At 42.6% G+C, this 22,207-nt stretch overlaps 2 protein-coding genes across 5 annotated transcripts in view; one reads left to right on the top strand and one right to left on the bottom strand.

Moving 5' to 3' along the window:
• The window catches only part of LOC135101211 (uncharacterized), a 158,859-nt gene extending 140,769 nt beyond the window's left edge, over positions 1-18,090 (bottom strand). For 3 of the 4 annotated variants that reach the window (XR_010269151.1, XR_010269156.1, XM_064004824.1), the window contains exons 1-2: positions 17,816-18,090; positions 16,527-16,587 (exon numbers count right to left, since the gene is read on the bottom strand). Coding sequence is in view for 1 of the 4 variants with exons in the window: in XM_064004824.1 (XP_063860894.1) it covers positions 16,527-16,587; positions 17,816-17,818 (64 nt within the window). In the remaining 3 variants the exon portion in view is untranslated. The remainder of the gene's footprint in view (positions 1-16,526; positions 16,588-17,815) is intronic. The other variant, XR_010269150.1, reaches the window with a different exon arrangement.
• Positions 11,557-14,290, top strand: LOC135101210 (uncharacterized). Its single transcript, XM_064004823.1, has 2 exons — positions 11,557-12,908; positions 13,068-14,290. The coding sequence occupies exons 1-2, from the start codon at positions 11,730-11,732 to the stop codon at positions 13,965-13,967; spliced, it is 2,079 nt and encodes a 692-aa protein (XP_063860893.1). The 5' UTR covers positions 11,557-11,729; the 3' UTR covers positions 13,968-14,290.
• Positions 18,091-22,207: the final 4,117 nt, after the last annotated feature.

Genomic DNA, 22,207 nt, shown 5'->3' with positions numbered 1-22,207 from the left:
ACAGGGGGAATCACTGTCTGGTGGAGAAAAGTACTTAAAGGTGATGTTCTGAGGCACAGACAAGAAAGACACAACGATATACAAGGAGGCGGTGTAAAAGTTGGCAAGAAGGTGTGGATGCTGTAATGGAGGTGGTTGAAAATAACTATAGCTGGGACTAAAATTACATAACGTTAACTGTAACAAGGGATGAGATGAGGTGACAGGCAATGCTGTGCGACGCTCAACGCAGTGTCAATCTCTCACTATTCTCCTTACTGAAATAAGCTGACACACTGTAATTCGTTTGTTCATCAGTCTTCTCCGTTTCAATGAGCCTGACGTCTTTACATCAGCGTCGGTTTAGTGTTGCCTGTTCCACACTTCATGTCCGATGCGCTGGAGAGGACGTGTTCCCTGCCAGAATATAGACTATCACTACAGAACACCACCTCATTTACGGTCAAAATTACATTTAGCATTATTGCACCGTACGTTTTTCTTGTTATAAAATTACAGACGGATCTTTACAGACTCTCTCTCTCTCTCTCTCTCTCTCTCTCTCTCTCTCTCTCTCTCTCTCTCTCTCTCTCTCTCTCTCTCTCTCTCTCTCTCTCTCTCTCTCTCTCTCTCTCTCTCTCTCTCTCTCTCTCTCTCTCTCTCTCTCTCTCTCTCTCTCTCTCTCTCTCTCTCTCTCTCTCTCTCTCTCTCTCTCTCTCTCTCTCTCTCTCTCTCTCTCTCTCTCTCTCTCTCTCTCTCTCTCTCTCTCTCTCTCTCTCTCTCTCTCTCTCTCTCTCTCTCTCTCTCTCTCTCTCTCTCTCTCTCTCTGCACGCTTCCACGCTGGCTGGAATGCTCCCTCCAGGCAGCAAGCAGTCCTGGAATAGCTCCGCCCTGAAAATCCTCCAGCCGAATATTTGTCAGTTAGGAAAAATACCGAGGGATCAAGTCATCAGCTTTTGTGTGCGTGAAATTCTTTTAGCGTTCGTTGAAAGCTGCGTCACTGGCACTGCCCGGGTTCGTCGTCACTTACCTCCCACAGCCCGAGGTGGAGGCGATCGCTTCCACTCCCGCGTGACTGGCAGACAACAGACAAACAAACAAACTCACTGCAGGTGAAGCAAATCATGCGAATACAATGAACGAAACAATTAGAGCTTCGATTTCTCTTGAAAATAAAACGAAGTCTGAACAAAAAGAATGAAAGAAAAGACTGAAGTAAGGATTTAATCAAGGGGTTCAAAGCCGCGCCCTCTTGCAGGCTGTGTGAGTCTGTTTGCTTCTTGCTTGGTATTTGCTATGTTTTGTTTTTTTTTAAGAAGAGGATTTAAGAAGAGGATAACACACACACACACACACACACACACACACACACACACTAAAAGAGGAAATGACACATTGAAAACAGAAGAGCAAAGATTTTCTCCCCACAGTGCAGGGACTTGTAATGAGGACAGGCGGCGGGACAGAGTGAGCCATGCCCAGCGTGCAGTGACGCGCTGACGGCACACCTTGCGCGGCAGTCAGCACTCACACAGACCACCACGTGGATGCCTGGACACGCGGCGCTCTGAATCCTGTAGCAGCACACCGGGAAGGCGAGGCTCGGGACACACTCGTATACTACATAAGAGGACAAAGATACAGCTTGTAGTGTAATGCAACCACTTCTCCTCCTCCTCCTCCTCCTCCTCCTCTATGAAGAGTAACAAAAATTATCCCAAGGCTTCGCAATAAACCCTACGGGAAATGCCTTAAAGAACTAAATATATTCTCCCTATCCGAACGTAGACTAAGAGGGGATCTGATATTGTTTTGCAAAATTTTTAAGGTCTTCATTGAGGAAGAGAAGGAGGAGGAGAAGTGGTTGCATTTTTAAGACCCGAACTCTTCCTAACACTCGACCAGTCTAATGTTACAAGAAACAATGGTTTCAAAATAATAGGTAAGCAATTTTAAACAAATGAAGCCAGACATTTTTTCTTCAGTCGTGTCATACATATTTGGAACTGTCTTCCATCAAGCGTCGATAACTCAGGTACTGTGTATTAATTTAAAACCCGTCTTGACAGGTATATAGAAACTAATCCTGGGTTATTGTTGCTCATGTCTGAATAACGAACACTTTCACTACGTACTATCTGTCATCTGATAGGGGGTATATTTCAGTAAGGAAGAGAAGCAATTATTATGTAGCAAAACATAATGAATCAGATTAAAGAGACCTTAGTGATGGCTATGTTCCAAGGCGACTTACTGCTGGACCAGGAATCAAGTTCTTGCAGAGCAACTCGCCCATCACTATAGTCATCTAGCTAAAATGTATCTCAGTGAATAAAGATTTAAGGTAGAGAAAGCACTTCATCAGATAACACAAATGATAAGATTTATGCATATTGTATGTAGTAGAATCAGACCTCATCTCTTTCTTACTTTCTTCTCAAATTCCATGTTTTTTTTTTTTTTCTTTTCAACAGGGTACTATTTCCTTTTTCCGGCTAGCTTCGGCTGGAGGGATGAGGGGGTGGGGAGGAGCCTTCTTCTGTGCTATCCTGTCCCTCCAACTAATAGTTAAGAGTAGAATAGTTACCCAAACAGCCTAGTAAGGACCTCAGGGTCCCCCAGCTGTATGAACTTCCTTTGTATTCCTTCTTCTCCTCCTAATATTTCTTTACCTCCCCTCCTCCTCCCGAAATTTTCTTATCTCCCTTCATTGTCTTGTGCCTCTATCGGCGTTACTTTCCTCCTCCTCCTCCTCCTCCTACTCCTCCTCATCATCATCATCATCATCATCCCAATACTGTTTTGTGCCTTTACTGGCGCTACCTTCCTCCTCCTCCACCTCCTACTCCGTTCCATCCGTATTTTCCCATCTCTTTTCTTCTTACATTTTCTTCTGCTCCTCTTTCTAACTCTACTCCTCCTCTTTCCTATTTCCCTATCACTCAGAGCTTTACCAGCACCACCACCACCACCACCACCACCACCACCACCAGTGCCAAGCTCAACACAGTATTTTCTCCTTTACATCCTGACGTGATGGGAACAGAGGGGAGCAAATGGCAATAATGGCCTGGCCTTTGACCGAGAAAATGTATGTAGGAGCACTCTCTCTCTCTCTCTCTCTCTCTCTCTCTCTCTCTCTCTCTCTCTCTCTCTCTCTCTCTCTCTCTCTCTCTCAAGGAAAGCAGTATAAATAGACAGGGACTTGCGGAAACCTTTCTCCGCTCGCTTATTCAGCAAATACTAAGCCTTCTTCCGCCTCTCCCTCCTTCTCTTGCACCTTCTTCTTCTCCTACTCTACTTCGTCCTTTTCCTCCTCCTCTTCTATTTTTTTCTTTCCACTCCACCACATTACCTTCACCACATTACCACCACCACCACCTCATCCTCCTCCTCCTCCTCCTCCTCTTCCAATCCTCTGTTTTCTCTTCACTTCCTGCCTTCCTTCTTTACTGATTCTGTTATCATATATTTATTTTCACTCTTAATTTCTTCCCTTTCTTTTCCTTCCCGTGCTCGTGTCGGCGGTAATATTTCCTTACTTCTCAAAAGCCACATCTTCTCTTTCTAAATTCCCGAGGCCACTTCACCATTTCCCACAAGCGTCTCTCACACACACGTACTGTTCTGCTGCCCAGTGTAATGCTCTCCTCAGCGTGGTGTGCGGCGCTCACTGCTCGCACTTGTCTGGGAGGCGAAAAGCGAAGCAAAAGTGAGGTGATGCAGGGAGAAGTTTTCTGTAATGTGGAAAATACTGTGTGTGTGTGTGTGTGTGTGTGTGTGTGTGTGTGTGTGTTTTGTTGTGCTTTTTTTCTCGTTGATTTTAGTTTCGCTGGATATTCGTCCTTTAAAGATTTCTTAGTTCTCTTTTTTTTTTTTTCTTTTACATAGTCCATATTTTTATTTTTGTTGTGTGTTTTGCCCGAGCCACAGTTTTATATAAAGCTTTTAGTTTTTTTGTTTTTGTTTTTACTTGTAGAATATTCAGTCCATATTTTTATTTTTGTTGTGTGTTTCGCCCGAGCCACAGTTTTATATAAAGCTTTTAGTTTTTTTTAGTTTTTTGTTTTTACTTGTAGAATATTCAGATGAAATCATGTTCTTATTTTACTGTTGATATTTTTGCTAGTTTTGATATTTACGTTCTGTTTTATGAAGTAATCCATTATTATCAATGTTCACTGATGAATTTATATGAACCATAACATAATTTATTTTCTTTGTATTCTACATGGTCTATATTTTGTGGTCAATAAAATCTATCTATCTGAGTGTCTATGTGTGTGTGAAGTCTTCCACACTCTCATGGTTAACACCTAAAATAAACAAAGCAAACAAACAAAGCAAACAAAGCCTCTTCGTTACGTTCACTCAGGCACTAAAAGTCACTCAAGAATAACATAAGCTTGCAAAAAAAGTTCCCACACTCGTGACCTTTCAGTCCAGATACAACAGCACCACCACCACCACTAACAACAAGGATATTCTCAGACACCCACGCATAACTGCTCTTGAACCCTCAGCTGTTGATGTTAAAGCTCTCCTGAGCACGGCAGAGAGAGAGAGAGAGAGAGAGAGAGAGAGAGAGAGAGAGAGAGAGAGAGAGAGAGAGAGAGAGAGAGAGACTACATCTCACACCTTGACCTTCCTTTCCCGCCCTCTTGTCAAGAGAGAGAGAGAGAGAGAGAGAGAGAGAGAGAGAGATACATCTCACACCTTGACCTTCCTTTCCCGCCCTCTTGTCAAGAGAGAGAGAGAGAGAGAGAGAGAGAGAGACTACAATACATCTCACACCTTGACCTTCCTTTCCCGCCCTCTGGTCAACCACCCTAGCTTTCTTCCATCCTCTTATTCTTATTCTTTTTTTCTATTTCGTTTCCGTTAACGTTGGCTAATCATCCCCCCCTCTCTCTCTCTCTCTCTCTCTCTCTCTCTCTCTCTTTCTCTTTCTCTCTCTCTTTCTCTCTCTCTTTCTCTCTCTCTTTCTCTCTCTCTTTCTCTCTCTCTTTCTCTTTCTCTCTCTCTCTCTCTCTCTCTCTCTCTCTCTCTCTCTCTCTCTTCCATAACCTCATCACTGGGAGCAAACACCTGGGACGGACACAGTCAATGGCCACGCAGAGTTTAGGCCTGGAGGCACTGCTGGGGTGGAAGGCGTGAGGTGAAGCGCAGGAGATTAATTAGGTGGCAGTGGCAGGTGACATCTCCCTCCCCCACCCCCCCACCGCGCCCTATGTTGGCCCCAGTGTCATGTTATCAAGGTAGTCACGTGTGTTGTATTATTGGACGTTAGTCAGGTGTGGTGGCAGACCCTGGGGCGCCACACCTGCCGCCACGCGCCCCTGCAGCCTCACATGACGGAAAGGGAGTCAGGAAAGGGAGCGCATTGAACAGGACAATGCACGCCTGTCAACCTTCACTGTGTCTTGTGCTCTATGTGTGTGTTAAAGAAAAGCGAGGTCACAAATTCTCTCTCTCTCTCTCTCTCTCTCTCTCTCTCTCTCTCTCTCTCTCTCTCTCTCTCTCTCTCTCTCTCTCTCTCTCTCTCTCTCTCTCTCTCTCTCTCTCTCTCTCTCTCTCTCTCTCTCTCTCTCTCTCTCTCTCTCTCTCTCTCTCTCTCTCTCTCTCTCTCTCTGTGTGTGTGTGTGTGTGTGTGTGTGTGTGTGTGTGTGTGTGTGTGTGTGTGTGTGTGTGTGTGTGTTTAGTTTGCTGGAGGGTAGTGTGGTGTTATGACGCCAAATCAGAGAGAGAGAGAGAGAGAGAGAGAGAGAGAGAGAGAGAGAGAGAGAGAGAGAGTGTGTGTGTGTGTAAAGAGTAAGAACAACGCCTAGGACGAACATCAATTACTAACATCAACTCTTCACAACACAGACACAACACAGACAACAGACACCACCACATCAAAGCACCACAACACAGACACAACACAGACAACAGACACCACCACATCAAAGCACCACACACACACACGCAGGAACGCAACACGGCCAGTACCAGCGGCGCCACACCTCCTACTTAGGAACACGAACCCTTACCGCCGCGCTTGACCCACATTACGAACACTAGTGACCCGGGCCAGTAGTGTCGCGACCAGCACAACCCTTCCTTACCCCCACTGCCGTCTCTCCCCTTCTGACCTCTCCTCAACCTCTCACCCTCACTCACAGACAGAGGAGAGAAAGAAACTGGAGACAATAAGCCTCGCCTCACTCACACTGCTGTAAAAAGAGGCACTTTGCGTCGCTGGATAAGGCGAGGCAACCTGTAAAGATCCTTATTTGTGAAGAGGCGGGTCGTTGCCCCCAGCTGGTGAAGGAGGAGAAGGAGGAGGAGGAGGAGGAGGGGTAGGAAGAGGAGGAAGAGGAAGATGAAGAGGAGGAAAAAGAGGAAAGGGAACGAAGACAAGAAAGACAAAGGAAAGGAGCAAGAGTATCAACAATGCGGATGAGAAAAACAAGAAGAGGAAGAGGACGAGGAGGAGGGCGAGGAGAAGGAGGAGGAAGAGGACGTGCTACGGTGGCAGGTAAAAATTAGACACGAGGTGAAAACTTGACGTCAAGAACAAACACGACAAAGAAATAACCAACACGAGAAAAGTAAATTCGGTTTGGAGACTCAGAAAAGATGAGGATGCACACTCCTGAACAACAGAAAGGAAGAAAATGTGTAGGAGGCGACGTGAACACGACAAGAGCACGAACTCCAATATCAAATCTAAGAAAAGGGTATGCAGGCGGACAGAAACGCAAGGAAACTATGGATATAACTGTGTATGAGAGAGAAAATATTATAATGGGGAAGAGACAAGGGAAAAGCAGACAGTGTATGTGACAGACACCTAATGATGAGGAAGGACTGCAAATATGAGGTAAACAGAAAGAGGAGAGACGTGTGCATGAATGACAAAGGACCATGACACTGCACCACACACACACACACTCTCTCTCTCTCTCTCTCTCTCTCTCTCTCTCTCTCTCTCTCTCTCTCTCTCTCTCTCTCTCTCTCTCTCTCTCTCTCTCTCTCTCTCTCTCTCTCTCTCTCTCTCTCTCTCTCTCTCTCTCTCTCTCTCTCTCTCTCTCTCTCTCTCTCTCTCTCTCTCTCTCTCTCTCTCTCTCTCTCTCTCTCTCTCTCTCTCTCTCTCTCTCTCTCTCTCTCTCTCTCTCTCTCTCTCTCTCTCTCTCTCTCTCTCTCTCAAATGATGCAGCTGCTGTAAGTAGCCAGGCAGCATTCATTCTTCAGTTAATAACACTTCGACTGTCTTGAGCTTGTACAAGGTTTTCTCCTTCCTCCTACGAGCATTCTGTCCATGTTACTAATACGACACACACACACACACACACACACACACACACACACAAAGCCTGCGGAAGGCAAGCTCAGGAAGTAAAGCCGACAAGAAGTAACAAAAAGAAAACGAAACAATTCAGTTCAGTAAAAAAAAAAAAAAAAAAGAAAAAGAGAAAAATCTGGCTACAATATCTGACTATTAAATAAAACAAATGTAACAAATTATATGGAGAAGAAAGAAAACGAACAAAAAAGAACAAAAAAATATGCATGTCTACATAAAAAAAAAAAAAAAGAATCATGGCAGAGAAGGAGCAAGAGGAGGAGGAGGAAGGAGGAGGAGGAGGAGGTGGAGATGATGAAGGCGAGAAGAATGAGACCTGCATGCAATAAGGTGCAGTAGGAGTGGAAGAATGTAAGACTGAGGAGGAGAGGGAGGAGGTAAGGGAAGCAAGGGAATCAAGAAAAGAAAATTAACCGAAGGCAGAGAGGAACGAACAGAGTATTAAAAGAAAAAAAAGATGATTATGAGATGTCGCAGAAAGCTGAAGAAAGAAGATAAAAGTTCGCTCTACGGAGAACGGGAAAGAAAAGATAAAGTCAAGAAAGTGAGAAAAATACGACAGGGAGGAAGAGAAGCCAGGCGAAGAAAATGGATTGCAACAAGCACACCTGGAAGTGGAAGCCAAACACAAAAGCACAAGCACAGACACTGATATTGAAAGGAAAAGGAGAAGGAAGATAAAGCAAAATAGAAACAGGGTCGTAAAACTTGTGAGGACGAAGCCAAGGAAAGAGAGAAGGCAAGAATAACGCCGAATGTTGGACACGAAAAAATATAAATAAAAAAAATATGGAAGGGTTTGGAGGAGTGAAAAGAAAACGCAGGAAGATCATCAGTAATTTTGTTTAGCATCTTAACTTTCCTTTGCAAAGAAAAATGTGCGATTGAATTTCATCAATAATACATTGAATATTATAAAATGTATCAGCTAATTCCTCTGCAGCTACTCTCGCTTTAACTTGTTCACCAATCTGCACATGTGTGCCTCTTTGCGTGCGTGAATGTATTGAGGCAGGTGTGAGTCATCAGAGGTGGCAGTGTGTGGAGGCGATCCCTGCAGGAGTCAGCCCACATACTCGTATATTAAACTTTACACTCACGCCTTTCTCTTCCAACACACTCTGGTCTGTGAGGCGAGGCTTCATGTGTGACAGCAAAGCAACATTGGCCTCACGTCACAACACACTCGCACCTTTTCCTCCCAACACATTTCCATCTGTGAGGCGACTCAATGTGTGACAAAGTTCACACGTTCGTTCGCTTATTTGAATCAGTCATACAAGAGTTTCTACAAATTCTAGCTTTGTTTATTTTTATTTTTTATCTTTTTTCTTATTTTCTCATACGTTTAAGTTTCCTTCCTTCATATATATATATATATATATATATATATATATATATATATATATATATATATATATATATATATATATATATATATATATATATATATATATATATATATATATTGGATAACGTGATTTTTATGTAATTTCTTTTTTCTTGCGTGATTTTATTTTACTTCAATTCAACAGTTTACATATTCTTATCACTCACACACACACACACACACACACACACACACACACACACACACGCGTCGTCTACCAGTATCAGTGTATTCACATTCACAACACCACCGCCACTCTTCCGCGCCAAGGCCTCATCAGATATTCATCCCTCCCTTTCCTCCCATAACCATAACACGGCCCTGTTTTGGCTACTCCTCTTAAGTCCCCCCCTCGTCTCTCCCTCCTCCCGCTCCCTGCCTCCCTCTCTCACCAAAATAGCCAAAACAGCAGCCCATGGAGTCCATGAAGCCACACCTCTGTTGCCTTGCTTCCCTCCTCCTCCTCCTCCTCCTCCTCCTCCTCTCTGTTTCACTGCTTTACTTGTTACTTCTCTGTGTGGGGGTGTTTAGATTTCTATTGTCATATTTCCTTTTCTTCTGTAAGTGTTTCTTTATAAATATATGCTTTCAATGTGTTACGTTTCTTCACTTCGCACATCTCTAAATCATAATTTTTATAGCACAACTTCATTACGATACACTCTGAAGCTTAATGTTCCCTTCTTAGGCATTTTCTTCGTCGATGCATCTCGTCATTATAGTGACATAAACGAAGTCAAAGGAAATTAAAGAACCTGGATAATTGGTGGTCCTCAAGAAGACATCCTACAAGAAGGATCCTAAAGCTTCTTAAGGCTCCAGTCTCAGGAATTCACGTCGTGGGAAAGCAATAAAGGGAGAAGAAAGTGAGACAGACGCCCAGAGGTTGCCGGTGAGAGAGAGGAAGGAGGGAAGGTGCTGTTTCACTATTGCATTAAGAAAGGCGGAGGTCTTCACCAGCCAGCGTCTCTCACTTCATCACTAGGTGGTGCAAGTAATCACTGACAGTCTAGTAACACCCATTAAGTTTGCATCCGTTTATCCTTCCTTTGTGTTTCCTCCTCCTCCTCCTCCTCCTCCTCCTCCTCCTCCTCCTCCTCCTCCTCCTCCTCCTCCTCCTCCTCCTCCTCCTCCTCCTCCTCCTCCTCCTCCTCCTCCTCCTCCTCCTCCTCCTCCTCCTCCTCCTCCTCCTCCTCCTCCTCGTTCCCTGTCTCTTCATTTATCTTCCTCCGGATTACGAAACCTTCTGGCATATCTTAATTTTTAATAACTCTCTCTCTCTCTCTCTCTCTCTCTCTCTCTCTCTCTCTCTCTCTCTCTCTCTCTCTCTCTCTCTCTCTCTCTCTCTCTCTCTCTCTCTCTCTCTCTCTCTCTCTCTCTCTCTCTCTCTCTCTCTCTCTCTCTCTCTCTCTCTCTCTCTCTCTCTCTCTCTCTCTCTCTCTCTCTCTCTCTCTCTCTCTGTGTGTGTGTGTGTGTGTGTGTGTGTGTGTGTGTGTGTGTGTGTGTGTGTGTGTGTGTGTGTGTGTGTGTGTGTGTGTGTGTGTGTGTGTGTGTGTGTGTGTGTGTGTGTGTGTGTGTGTAGCAGGGGAGGGGGAAAGAAAAACTGGCGGAGACGTCTCACAACGCCTAACTTAATGAAAGGTGTTTTAGCTATAGAAAGGACAGACCGAGGATGTTCAGTGTAGAAGAGGGGGACAGTTGAATGTCATTGCAGAAGAGGGGATAGTTGTCTGGAAGGTTGTGTCGAGTTGATAGATGGAGGAATTGAGTTTTTGAGGCATTGAACAATACTAAGTTTCCTCTGCCTCATTCAGAAATTTTAGAAAGAGCAGAAGTCAGGCGTTCTGTGGTTTCCCTGCGTGAAATGTTTACTTCCTAAAGGGTTGGACGTCTATAAAAAGACGTGGAAAAGTGCAGGGTTGTATCATCAGCGTAGGAGTGGATAAGACAAGTTTGGTAGAATGTCATTGATGAATAATAAGAAGAGAGTGGGTGACAGGACAGAACCCTGAGGAACACCACTGTTAATAGATTAAGGAGAAGAACAGTGACCGTCTACCACAGCAACAATAGAACGGTCAGAAAGGAAACTTGAGATGAAGTTACAGAAAAAAAGGATAGAAACCGTAGGAGGACAGTTGTGAAATCAAAGCTTTGTGCCAGACTCCATCAAAAGCTTATGATATATCAAAGTCAAGAGCAAATGTTTCAACAAAATCTCTAAAAGAGGATGACCAAGACTCAGTAAGGAATGCCAGAAGATCACCAGTAGAGCGGCCTTGACGGAACCCATACTGGTGATCAGATAGAAGGTTGTGAAGTGACAGATGTTTAAGAATCTTCCTATTGAGATTAGATTAAAAAACTTTCAATAGGCAAGAAATTAAAGCAATAGGACGGTAGTTTGAGGCCCGAAGCCCGAAGAAAACCAAAGCATAAAAAAATATAAAAAAAATCATCTAATATTGGAGAATAATTCTTGGAACCTCTCTCTTAGAAGGCAGGGAGTTCCAAAGTTCGTGCTTGGCACAAGTATGGCACAACAGTTACTGGTTGTTACTAACTTGCAAACTAAAGAAGCGCATTTCCAGATTAAGAAAACTTTCTGTATTGAGTCCAAGAGTTTTGTTGAATTTATTGAGTGTTTTGATGTTATTAGAGACAAGTCTTTACTGTCAGACCATGCACTAATAGTCATTACTCTGCAGCCACCTTCCCCTTGCCTTGAAATTATGTCTACGAGACGGCGTCAAGAAGAAGAGGAAAGAAGAAGAAGAAAGAAGAAGAAGAAGAAGACGAAAGTAGATAGAAAAGAAAATAATGAAGAAAAGAAGAGGAAGAAGAAGAAGAATCACTGGTTCTTTCAACAGTGCCTCACTAACTCCAGCGTCGTGCTTCGAGCGGCGCCTCTATTTCATCCTTAATATTACTGTTGCGTACCTTCCAAATGCTTGAATGAACACAAAAGCCAAACGCTTGAATAAACAAACACAAAGGATCCCAAAACAAAAATGAATGTTGTTTTGATCGTAGCAGTTAGCAGCCTGCTGTGCAGCGTCACTGGATCCGCGGTGATCGACGGCATGCAGTGTGCCCTGCAGAGGGTCCGCCTCCTCGAGGTGTCGCGGAACGCTCTGCTTGAAGTGCGGCGCCTCGATGAACAGAACCATGGCCTGCAGGCACAGCTGTCTCAGGCGAACCAGGACTTATTGGCACTAAGCACGGAACAGGCAAGCCTCCTGCACGACAACCTTGTCCTGCTGGACGCTTTAAAGGAAAACAACATGTACAGGGATGCCTTGCTCCACTGCAGGGAACGGATGGTCTCACTGGTTGAGCAAGCCTCCGTCGAGAAGGAGCAGTTCGTCGCACAACATAACAAAACCGCTACGTTATGCCAACGAAAATTACACGACTATCGTCTAGTGCAACAGCATTTTAAGGAGCTTCTCGTGAAACAACGCAAGGAGCTTACAAGCCAGAGAGATAGAGCGTTGCAGGACCTTAATGTAATGACACGCGACTACCACCAAATACAGGAGGAAAATGAGCAGATTAAGGAAATAGTAGTGGATTTTGCACGACAGTTACACACGAACAAGAAAGAGACAGAAGAAACTGTCATGAAATTAACATATGAAAGAGACACGGCATTTAGGAAACTCAAGGCATTAAATTCAAAATATATTGAGATTCTGCGCCAAGTGAGACAGCATCACGAAGCAGAACACATGAAACAGGCTCTCAGCCAGGTGACGAGTTTGAGACCTCATTACACGGAATCCTTATTGCAAACAGAAAATGACGAACAAGTCCGAGGTGAAAAAAAGACGAAAACTTTACAGGACACTGATAAATATTTGACGAAAGACAAAAAATTAGACGGTAAATGTCATGAACTTCTTGATCAAAAGGAAATAGTTCACAAGCAGATTCCGATATTGTTATACAATGAGCTGAATGAAGACAACTTAATGCCAAAGCAAGAATATACTGCGAAAAGCCTCGAGCAGAATGCTATTGGGCTTTTAGAAAACACCTGCCCAAAACAGTGGCGTGAGGATCCATTGATTGAAGAAACAGAAGGGACTTCCTGCCCTGCAAAGTTGCGGGAAGACCCACTGATGGAAGAGGAAGAGTTGACTTCCTGTCCTACGCAGTGGAGAGAAGGCCTCTTGAGACAAGGAGAGGTAACTTCTCACCCTAAGCAGTGGCAGGAGGACCCACTTACAGGAGAAGAGGAAGAAGTGTCTCGGGAGCTCAGAGAGGGAACTTCTCACCCTAAGCAGTGGCAGGTGGACCCACTTATAGGTGAAGAGGACGAAGAAGTGTCTCGGGAGCTCGGAGAGGGAACTTCTCACCCTAAGCAGTGGCAGGAGGACCCACTTATAGGAGAAGAGGACGAGGAAGTGTCTCGGGAGCTCGCTTTAACTGATGAAATGAACCGAATTTGCATGAAACATGAAGAGATGTATTTGTCAGTAGATGAAGTGCATGGGCTGAAAGGTCTGGAGTTGAATGAAGACAACCTAATACCAAAGCAACCACAGGTGGTGGCGGCAGAATACATCATACAAAACAACGCTGTATGGAAAGAACAACCGCTGATACACAACGAAAACAAGGAAACCCATTGCCAGGAAAGCAGCCCTAACCAGAGGCTGGCAGGGGAAAAGTATCAAGCATCTTGGGAACTCGTGGTGAATGAAGTAAAGGACGAAAAAGAGACTGTGAGGGAAATTGAAGTTTGGGTTCCGCAGGTCACAGAAGTCGTACTGAAGAGAGAAAATGACGCGGAAGTAGAAGAGCAAACAGCAACGAAAACTGCACATGGCATTGATATTTACTTGAAGACAAAAGAATTAGAAGAAAAATATGACGAAGTGCAAGGATATACTGCGAAAAGCCTCGAGCATAATGCTATCGGGCTTTTAGAAGAGGTCTGCCCAAAACAGTGGAGGGAGGATCCACTGATTGAAGAGGAAGAGGGGACGTCCTCCCCTACACAGTGGCGGGAAGACCCATTGATAGAAGAGGAAGAGGGGGACTTTCCGCCCTACAGAGTGGCGGGAGGACCAAATGATAGAAGAGGAAGAGGGTCTTCCTCCCCTACACAGTGGCAGGAAGAAACATATGATAGAAAAGGAGGAGGGTCTCCATGCCCTACACAGTGGCGGGAGGACCCATTGATAGAAGAGGAAGAGGGGAGGGGACTTCCTGACCTACACAGTGGCGGGAGGACCCATTGATAGAAGAAGAGAATGCCTGCCCTGAACAGGGGAGATATATATCGACACAAGGAAAATAAATAATGTTCCAAAAAAAAAAAAAAATGAAAAAGAAAAACGAATGTGGAAAAAAATAAATTTTCTTATCGACGCAAGGATAATTGACGAGGAAAATTGACGGAAGAATATAAAATTTGTTCGAAAATTAAAAAAGAATAACGAATTTGGAGAAAATTCTCTTGAAATTATCTTACCGACGCAAGGAAAATTGACGAAAGAAAAATAAAAAAAATTTAGTTCGAAAATTGAAAAGAATAACGAATTTGGAGAAAATTCTCTTGAAATTATCTTATCGACGCAAGGAAAATTGACGAAAGGAAAATGAAAAATTTAGCTCGAAAATTAAAAAAGAATAACGAATTTGGAGAGCGTTCTCCTGAAATTATCTAGTCAACACAAGAAAAATAAATATTCAATTAAAAAACAATTTCAAAATTAAAAAGAATTACAAAATTCAGGAAAATAAACATTTTAATTCGAAAAAAAAAAAAAAAGAATAACTGTGGAGGAGGTTTTCCTGGAATGATCTTGTCGACAAGGATAATAAATATTCAATTAAAGAAAATAATTTTAAAATTAAAAACAATTTTAAAAAATAATAAATGGATAAAAAAAAACATTTATTGTGCGATAATTTTAGCCGAATATTCTGTGTATGCATTATTTGACAATGGATTTTTCAGTCATTGTAACAATTATTTTTAGGGTAATTAAAGTCCCTGAGTTAAGTTTTTAGCATTACAAATAAAGGTATATTAAAATGAACCTAAGTCTTTAAATGTTTCTCTCCGTGTCTTATAATCCAGCAGCTAATTCCCGTACGAGGCCAAATAATGGACTTGGTTCAACATACCCTACAGGAAAGGTATGACTTGACAGGGTGGTAGAGTAGGTCTTTTAGAACACCCGTAGGCAGTATGTGGATCCTGACAAGCCGAGTGTGTTTAGATCAGAGGCAGGGATGACAATAAGAGTGTGGTGATACTGCTGGAGCCAGGACACTCTCGGGCCTTCGGAGCCCTTCACATTATGTGGTTTCTCGTGGCATCCCACTGGTCTTGTCTTGTCCCGTGCCCGTGCGCCGTGGCACTGCGCTTTAAATTTAAATACAAGTCTTCACACTGTGTGGTTAGTAGCCGCACAGATATTGTTTGACAAACATATGTAGAAGAGAGAGAGGGAAGAGAGTTGGAGTTTCAATGTATGCGGCATGATTGTGCAGTAGCAATCACAAGCATTTCCGATTCGGCAGCCGCACCAAGACTCAGCGAGAAACCGCATAATGTGAAAGTCTGGGGCAGTCTGTACATTGGTAGCAGTCTGTACATTGGGGCAGTCTGTACATGGTTCTCTCGTGGTGTTGGTGTTTGTACTGACGGGCGTGATGGGGTTGAGTTGAAAGAGAAGGCTACACGGAGAAAATAATATAAAATATGTAGTTCACTTTAGCGGTGGTGTGTGTGTGTGTGTGTGTGTGTGTGTGTGTGTGTGTGTATTCAATATACAGTTTGCTGCTGGACACTCTTGAGACAGCCGGCCGTCCCTCTATGGAAAGAGCTCAGGGTTCATACTGACCAATCTTTGGGTTAGACCGAGACCATTCACATACAACACACCGGGGCAACGAGGTCACACCTCCTCGATTTACATCCCGTACCTAATCACTGCCAGGGGAAAAGGGTCTACACGTGAAAGGAGACACCCAAATAATTTCCGTCCGCCCCACGGGCGTGTGTGTTTCTTCCCAAGCTTGTGCCACGAGGCCTTTATGAGCGGGCCGCCTCATACACAGCGGGGACAAACACTCGCCACCAAAATGTAGATGTGCTGTAGCTCTCTCCAGGCCTGTGTGTGTGTGTGTGTGTGTGTGTATTATGTACGAGGGACACTGGCCAAGGCAACAAAAATCCAATAAAAAAAAAAAACAAAGCCCACCGATATGCCAGTACCAGAAAAGGTTCCACAGCGATAGTCAAAAAATTGAAGGATAAGTGTCTTGAAACCTCCCTTTTGAAGTAATTCAAGTCATAGGAAGGTGGAAATACAGAAGCAGGCAGGAAGTTCCAGAGTTTACCACACAAAGGGATGAATGATTGAGAATACTGATTAACTCTTGCATTAGAGAAGTGGACAGAATAGGGATGAGAGAAAGAAGAAAGTCTTGTGCAGCGAGTCCGCAGGAAGAGGGGAGGCATGCAGTTATCAAGATCAGAAGAGCAGTTAGCAGTTGCTTTCTATACCAGCGTGTGGGTGGGTGTGTGTGTGTGTGTTTGTAATGTTATACAAAACGAGTGTTAAGTACAAAACACAATAAATGGAAGATAATCTTGCCAAGAACATCGACAGCTTGAGAGAAGCTAAAAGACAAAATGGAACCTCAGACTTGCGAAACTTCAAATTACATTGAAAACATCAGGCAAAAGCATCAGAAAAAAATCATTGCAAAGAAAAGAACAAAAACATGATACTTGTTACCACAGAAGAAAATTAATACATTTCTTAAGTTCAATTAACACTTACCCACATCCACGCCCCACCCCTCTGTGCGTTCCGCGTGGCGCCTCTCAACTCGTGTCCACACCTGTGGGAAGAAACGTGGTCTTGATTTCATACACGTGTGGAAGAAAGAAAAAACGTGTGTTCACCTGGTTATGTCAGCGCCTCCTCAGCGAGTGAAGCTTTCTCCATGTGCTGCAAATCATTGAGCCTGAAGAAAGACAAGAACCAGAACTGAACAAGGAGAAAAAGAACAAGAAGGTAAAGAACAAAAGAACAAAAAACGAACAAGAAAATAAAGAAAGGAAGCACAACAACAACTACGACAACAATCATGAAAGCCAAGACTAAGAAAGAACAAGAAACGAAGAAAAGATGAGAAAAAATGTAAAGAAGGTCCTTCCATTTTTAAACCCTGTCTTATTTCGGATTAGTTTAATTTCAATATTCTTTAAACTACCGTTAACCGCAAAGTCCAATAAGTGACGGGGTGTGCAACATGGCTATAAGGTTCTCGCGTCTTGTTTGCAGAGCAGTGATATGAAGCTGTGGTAACTACGAGGCGGGGTTCGAGACTTAATTAATAGTAATGTTGTACGTGCTGATGGTGGTGACGATAAGAAAAGTGAAAGGCTGACGAAAGTAGTAGTAGTAGTAGTAATATGAGTAGCCAGAGGAGTTAAAAAAAAAACATACCGCAGACACAGAGAGAGAGAGAGAGAGAGAGAGAGAGAGAGAGAGAGAGAGAGAGAGAGAGAGAGAGAGAGAGATGAGAGAGATAATCCAAAGTTTGACTTAATTACAAATCTCTCCTTCTCCTCCAGGGACACACTAGTATTCACAGCCACAAGCCACAAGGAACTTAAGTGTGCCTTCCTTTCACAGCCCTCACCGGCTGGCAGCGACGCGCATCTGTCATCGCGAGGAATGCTGTATGACATCTTGACAGCAACCCGCCATTCAGATGCTGAGAATTCTATGACATAATACTATGCTACACAATAAGACACACACACACACGATGAGAATCTTATAAAGCCCAAAAATACAACCTTTTCATTTCCTCCTCCTCTTCGTTCTCATCATCATCTTTCAACTATGTTACTTATTTGAAGTCATCATCCATTTTTCACAATTCATTATTTAATACTCTGACTGGAAATAAGATAATATAGCCACATAATTATAAGATAAATAACCTTAAAGGACTTGAAAATAATTCTGGTCCATTCGCCTTTACATTCTGGCTATAATCAGTCACGATTCATATAACTAACAAACAAACATGTCCAGCATTGCTTTCCTTAACTTACCATTGGTCATCGTCTCGTGTCCATGTCAATGAAGGAGTCACCGTCCACAAGCTGTAACCGGTCACTCCCTCTCGGCCAAATATATTTCACCTTCACAATGCTTTTGCTTAACCCACTCAACCTACAAACTGCCACAACATGCATTACATGACACTACTGTTTCTCACGCCACGCACAGGACTGATGATGACCTTTCGTTTCGGCGGGACGGTACAAGACATCCACGGAAAGGCGAACACAAGCACACGCGGACTAGTGGCTGGATGGAGCGTGGCGGAGGAAGAGACGTGGGTTGAAGCTTCAGTTGTGCTGGTTCGGGCAGTGGTATAACATGCGCGAAGCAGAGGCTTAGCACTTTGTGGCTGCGACTTCCGTGCAACAGTTTACCATAAAGTATTGGAGGTGTGATAAGCATGTTTAGTTCCTTCATTTTGCAGCTTCATTCCGTCATTTTGACGTTTGGTTAGTGTATGAGGCTAAAGCACGGTTTACACGCTACGATAAATTGTAGCGATTTATTGAACACTGAGATAGTAACGATTTATTGGATGATTGAAAGAGCGTTTACATGCAACGATTTTTAATCCAATATTTTTAGTCTTTATTTGACCGTCATGGAAGAAACATTATGGTGGTCTGCATTTGGGATGTGTTTAGTGGGAGAAAGATCAAGAAAAAAACGAAAATCAAAAAGGAAATGGAGCCGTGATTGGTTAATGAAAAAACAAGTGTTTTCTCATATAACTCTGTTGGATACATTGAGAGATGAGCCGAATGACTGGCGAAATTATTTGAGAATGGGAGAAGACACTTATATGGAATTGTTAAATTTAGTTTCTCCATTAATAAGGAAACAAGACACAGTTTGCTTCGCCATCACTGTGTATTAAGTTTATATTTCGAATTAGCTCTTGCGCACCAGGACTTCACACTTCAGCAGTCAATCTGAAAATGAGCTTGATTGTAACGATATCTTGGAACCTTGTGTACACGTTCAAACTTGTCGTTACGATGCATATAGATTTGAGCCTGCTGGCACCAACCACTCAATCCAATTCCAACTCCAATAAATCGCTACGATCTCCTGTTTACACGTAACGACAAATTTCATGTGGAGATATTGATTTTCTCATAACTGTGTCTTGTTTCCTTATTAATGGAGAAACTAAATTTAACAATTCCATATAAGTGTCTTCTCCCATTCTCAAATAATTTCGCCAGTCATTCGGCTCATCTCTCAATGTATCCAACAGAGTTATATGAGAAAACACTTGTTTTTTCATTAACCAATCACGGCTCCATTTCCTTTTTGATTTTCGTTTTTTTCTTGATCTTTCTCCCACTAAACACATCCCAAATGCAGACCACCATAATGTTTCTTCCATGACGGTCAAGTAAAGACTAAAAATATTGGATTAAAAATCGTTGCATGTAAACGCTCTTTCAATCATCCAATAAATCGTTACTATCTCAGTGTTCAATAAATCGCTACAATTTATCGTAGCGTGTAAACCGTGCTTAAGGGACGAGAAGATAAAGGCAACACAGAACACAGTTGGTCGAAACAGAAACACAAGTTGCCAGAGGATAGAAAATACTTATATTCTATATCCTTCCTGTAGATCATATTCACAAACTTGACACATGACTGTCAACACATTGATGCAACGCTGAAATAATGCAATGATGAGAGATTTATTTCCTATAGAGCTGAGGCGGGTGACGCGCGGTATCTCACGCCACTTTCAGGCGACATAAGGCAATCCAGCTCTCCTCCACCTTCCTCTTCTCGTCATTACTCTCCTCACTTGTTGGGAGGCGACTGGCTCTTTGATATCGGAGGTTAAGAATTCTGCACATTGTTTACAAATAATAGACATTACATAATTCTATTGAAATTGTCTTTCTTTATTGGCTGACTGGCAGGCTGGGACTGGTGATTTTGAAGTTTTATATTTTGTACAAGTTAATAATGGTCGTTCATTCATTCACTGGATGGCTCTTCTGGCCGACTGGCTGGCTGCCTCTGGCACTGGCTGTTTGACTGGCTGGTTGTGTGGCCCTCTTGCTGGCTTGCTGGTTGTCTGGCCGGCTTCCTCCTGAGCTTTGATCAAGGAAGCTTAAGCTTTGATCATATATAACTGTGTGTTTCGGAGCTGGTTGGCTGGTTGGCTGACACCGCTGACTATACACACACACACACACACACACACACACACACACATATATATATATATATATATATATATATATATATATATATATATATATATATATATATATATATATATATATATATATATATATATATATATATATATATATATATATATATATATATATATATATATATATATATATATATATATATATATATATATATATATATATATATATATATATATATATATATATATATATATATATATATATATATATATATATATATATATATATATATATATATATATATATATATATATATATATATATATATGTGTGTGTGTGTGTGTGTGTGTGTGTGGAGGGCGGGGTAGGAACTGGCCACCCTTCTCAATGTTTGCTTCTTGAAACATTACTACAGGGGTTGTCGGGAGCTACGTGAATGAAAAGATTGTGTTGGTGATAACAGAAACACTGATCGGTCTGGCAGATAGCTGTAAATAGCATTATGTAGTAATGAGTGCTGAAGAGTGACGGAAATCTACTGACGTGTTGTTGCAAGAAATTTTCCTCCCTCCGTGTAAACCTGACCATGCAAGAATACTAATTTTAAAGTCGTACAATAAAGCGTACAATATATTTCATGAGAGCCATCAGTCTCGCCAGTCTAGATTTACTGAAGAGTGAGATGACGAAAACTGTAGCTGGTATCAGCAAGATATGCAGGTTTCTTTCTCGCCAGTATATACGACGATGCATCATTATACCTTGTGTCCAGCCCCCTGTGGTTCACTACCGCAGGCCAACAGTACTCAGTAACGCTTGGAACAGCTCTCGGAACATCCCGTCCTGTCTCATTACTGCCGACTTTTAAGGCCAAGCACTTTTCAGTGTTCAGTCACGTGATCTATTCAGCCAACAGGATTTAGCTCCTCTCACCGTCCATTGCCTCCTGCTGCTTCTCACCCTGTGATATGTCACGCTGCGAGGCGTATGCTTGTTATTTGTGCAGTGAAAACGTCTTTGACAATGAGTAAACAAGGACTGGTTGACTCCCATGTGTCGTGCAGCTTGTGTGCATAATCTGTGCGTTAAACATTACGACAGAGCTTATGATTGCCGTGTCCGCATCACGACAAGGACAGTCGTGATCACCTCGCCCCCTCTCCTCGGCACCCCAACACCTGTAAGTGTGGGTCACCTGATGGAGTGCCCTTGACGTGACTGATTGCTTGTGTATCTGAAATGCTTGTTACAACCTGATAAATGATGATAACGTGTGGTATCAGTAAACCCTGAACATGGGCATATCATTGCAGTCATTATCATTACAAGATATTGTAATCGTAGCAAAACTTAATAACAAGGTTCAAACATCCGTGACTTTTCCCTCCCGTCGCCACTCGGGTCAACCTTCTGTTGTGTTTCAGATTTCATCATTACGATGCTCTTCTCCCAGAGGGTTTGCCATTATTGTTATCAACACGAACAGTACGTGGCTGTGTTTTGGAAAAACCTTAAGGATTACGACTCCAAACTATAATATTTATAACTTTATCAATGCAAAGAATTATCATTATAATGAATAATGCATATCTTAGTTAAGGTTTCGAAGAGCACTGTTGCTTACTTCCTGTAAAACGCGCCAAGTAAATCCCTCCGCCTAGTCCTCTCCGATCTAACCTTCTGTTCCATATTCACTCTTCCTCCCTCATTGCTAATCATGTCTACCTCATCCTCTGCTAGTACTTCAATTGTGGGCCGGTGTCTGGCTGTCCCTTTGAATATGAAACCATTGCTGTATATCTTAGTACACATTTACGATTGTAATTTTAAACTCTTTTACTCAGGAAGTGCGGGCGGAGGCCAAGTCCCCGCGCTCACTTCCTATCAGAAATGCTACAAATCTTTATAGTACAAGAGATTTTAATGCACTTATTTCCTATTGTAATCGTGTCCTGTTTTTTTTTTTTTTTCTTTTTTTATCAATTAATTATAATCTTTTATTTTTTTTTTTTTTTTTTTATTTTTTATTTAAGCTCGGCCAAGTTGCCGCGCGCACTTCCGGTCAAAAATGCTGCAAATCCTAGCACACTCATTTACCGTTGCAATCTTATATTGTTTAACTCTATTACTGATTTGATTAAGCTCTATCGAGTCGTTGTGGGCACTTCCTGTCTGAAATGCAAACTACAGTAAGCCTGAATGAGTGGTGGGATGCACGATTGG

Source organism: Scylla paramamosain, chromosome 6 (genome assembly GCF_035594125.1).
Source record: "Scylla paramamosain isolate STU-SP2022 chromosome 6, ASM3559412v1, whole genome shotgun sequence".
Taxonomy (NCBI): Eukaryota; Metazoa; Arthropoda; class Malacostraca; order Decapoda; family Portunidae; genus Scylla; species Scylla paramamosain.
Note: the sequence above shows the minus strand (reverse complement) of the source record. Positions and strands in the feature narration are given on the sequence as shown.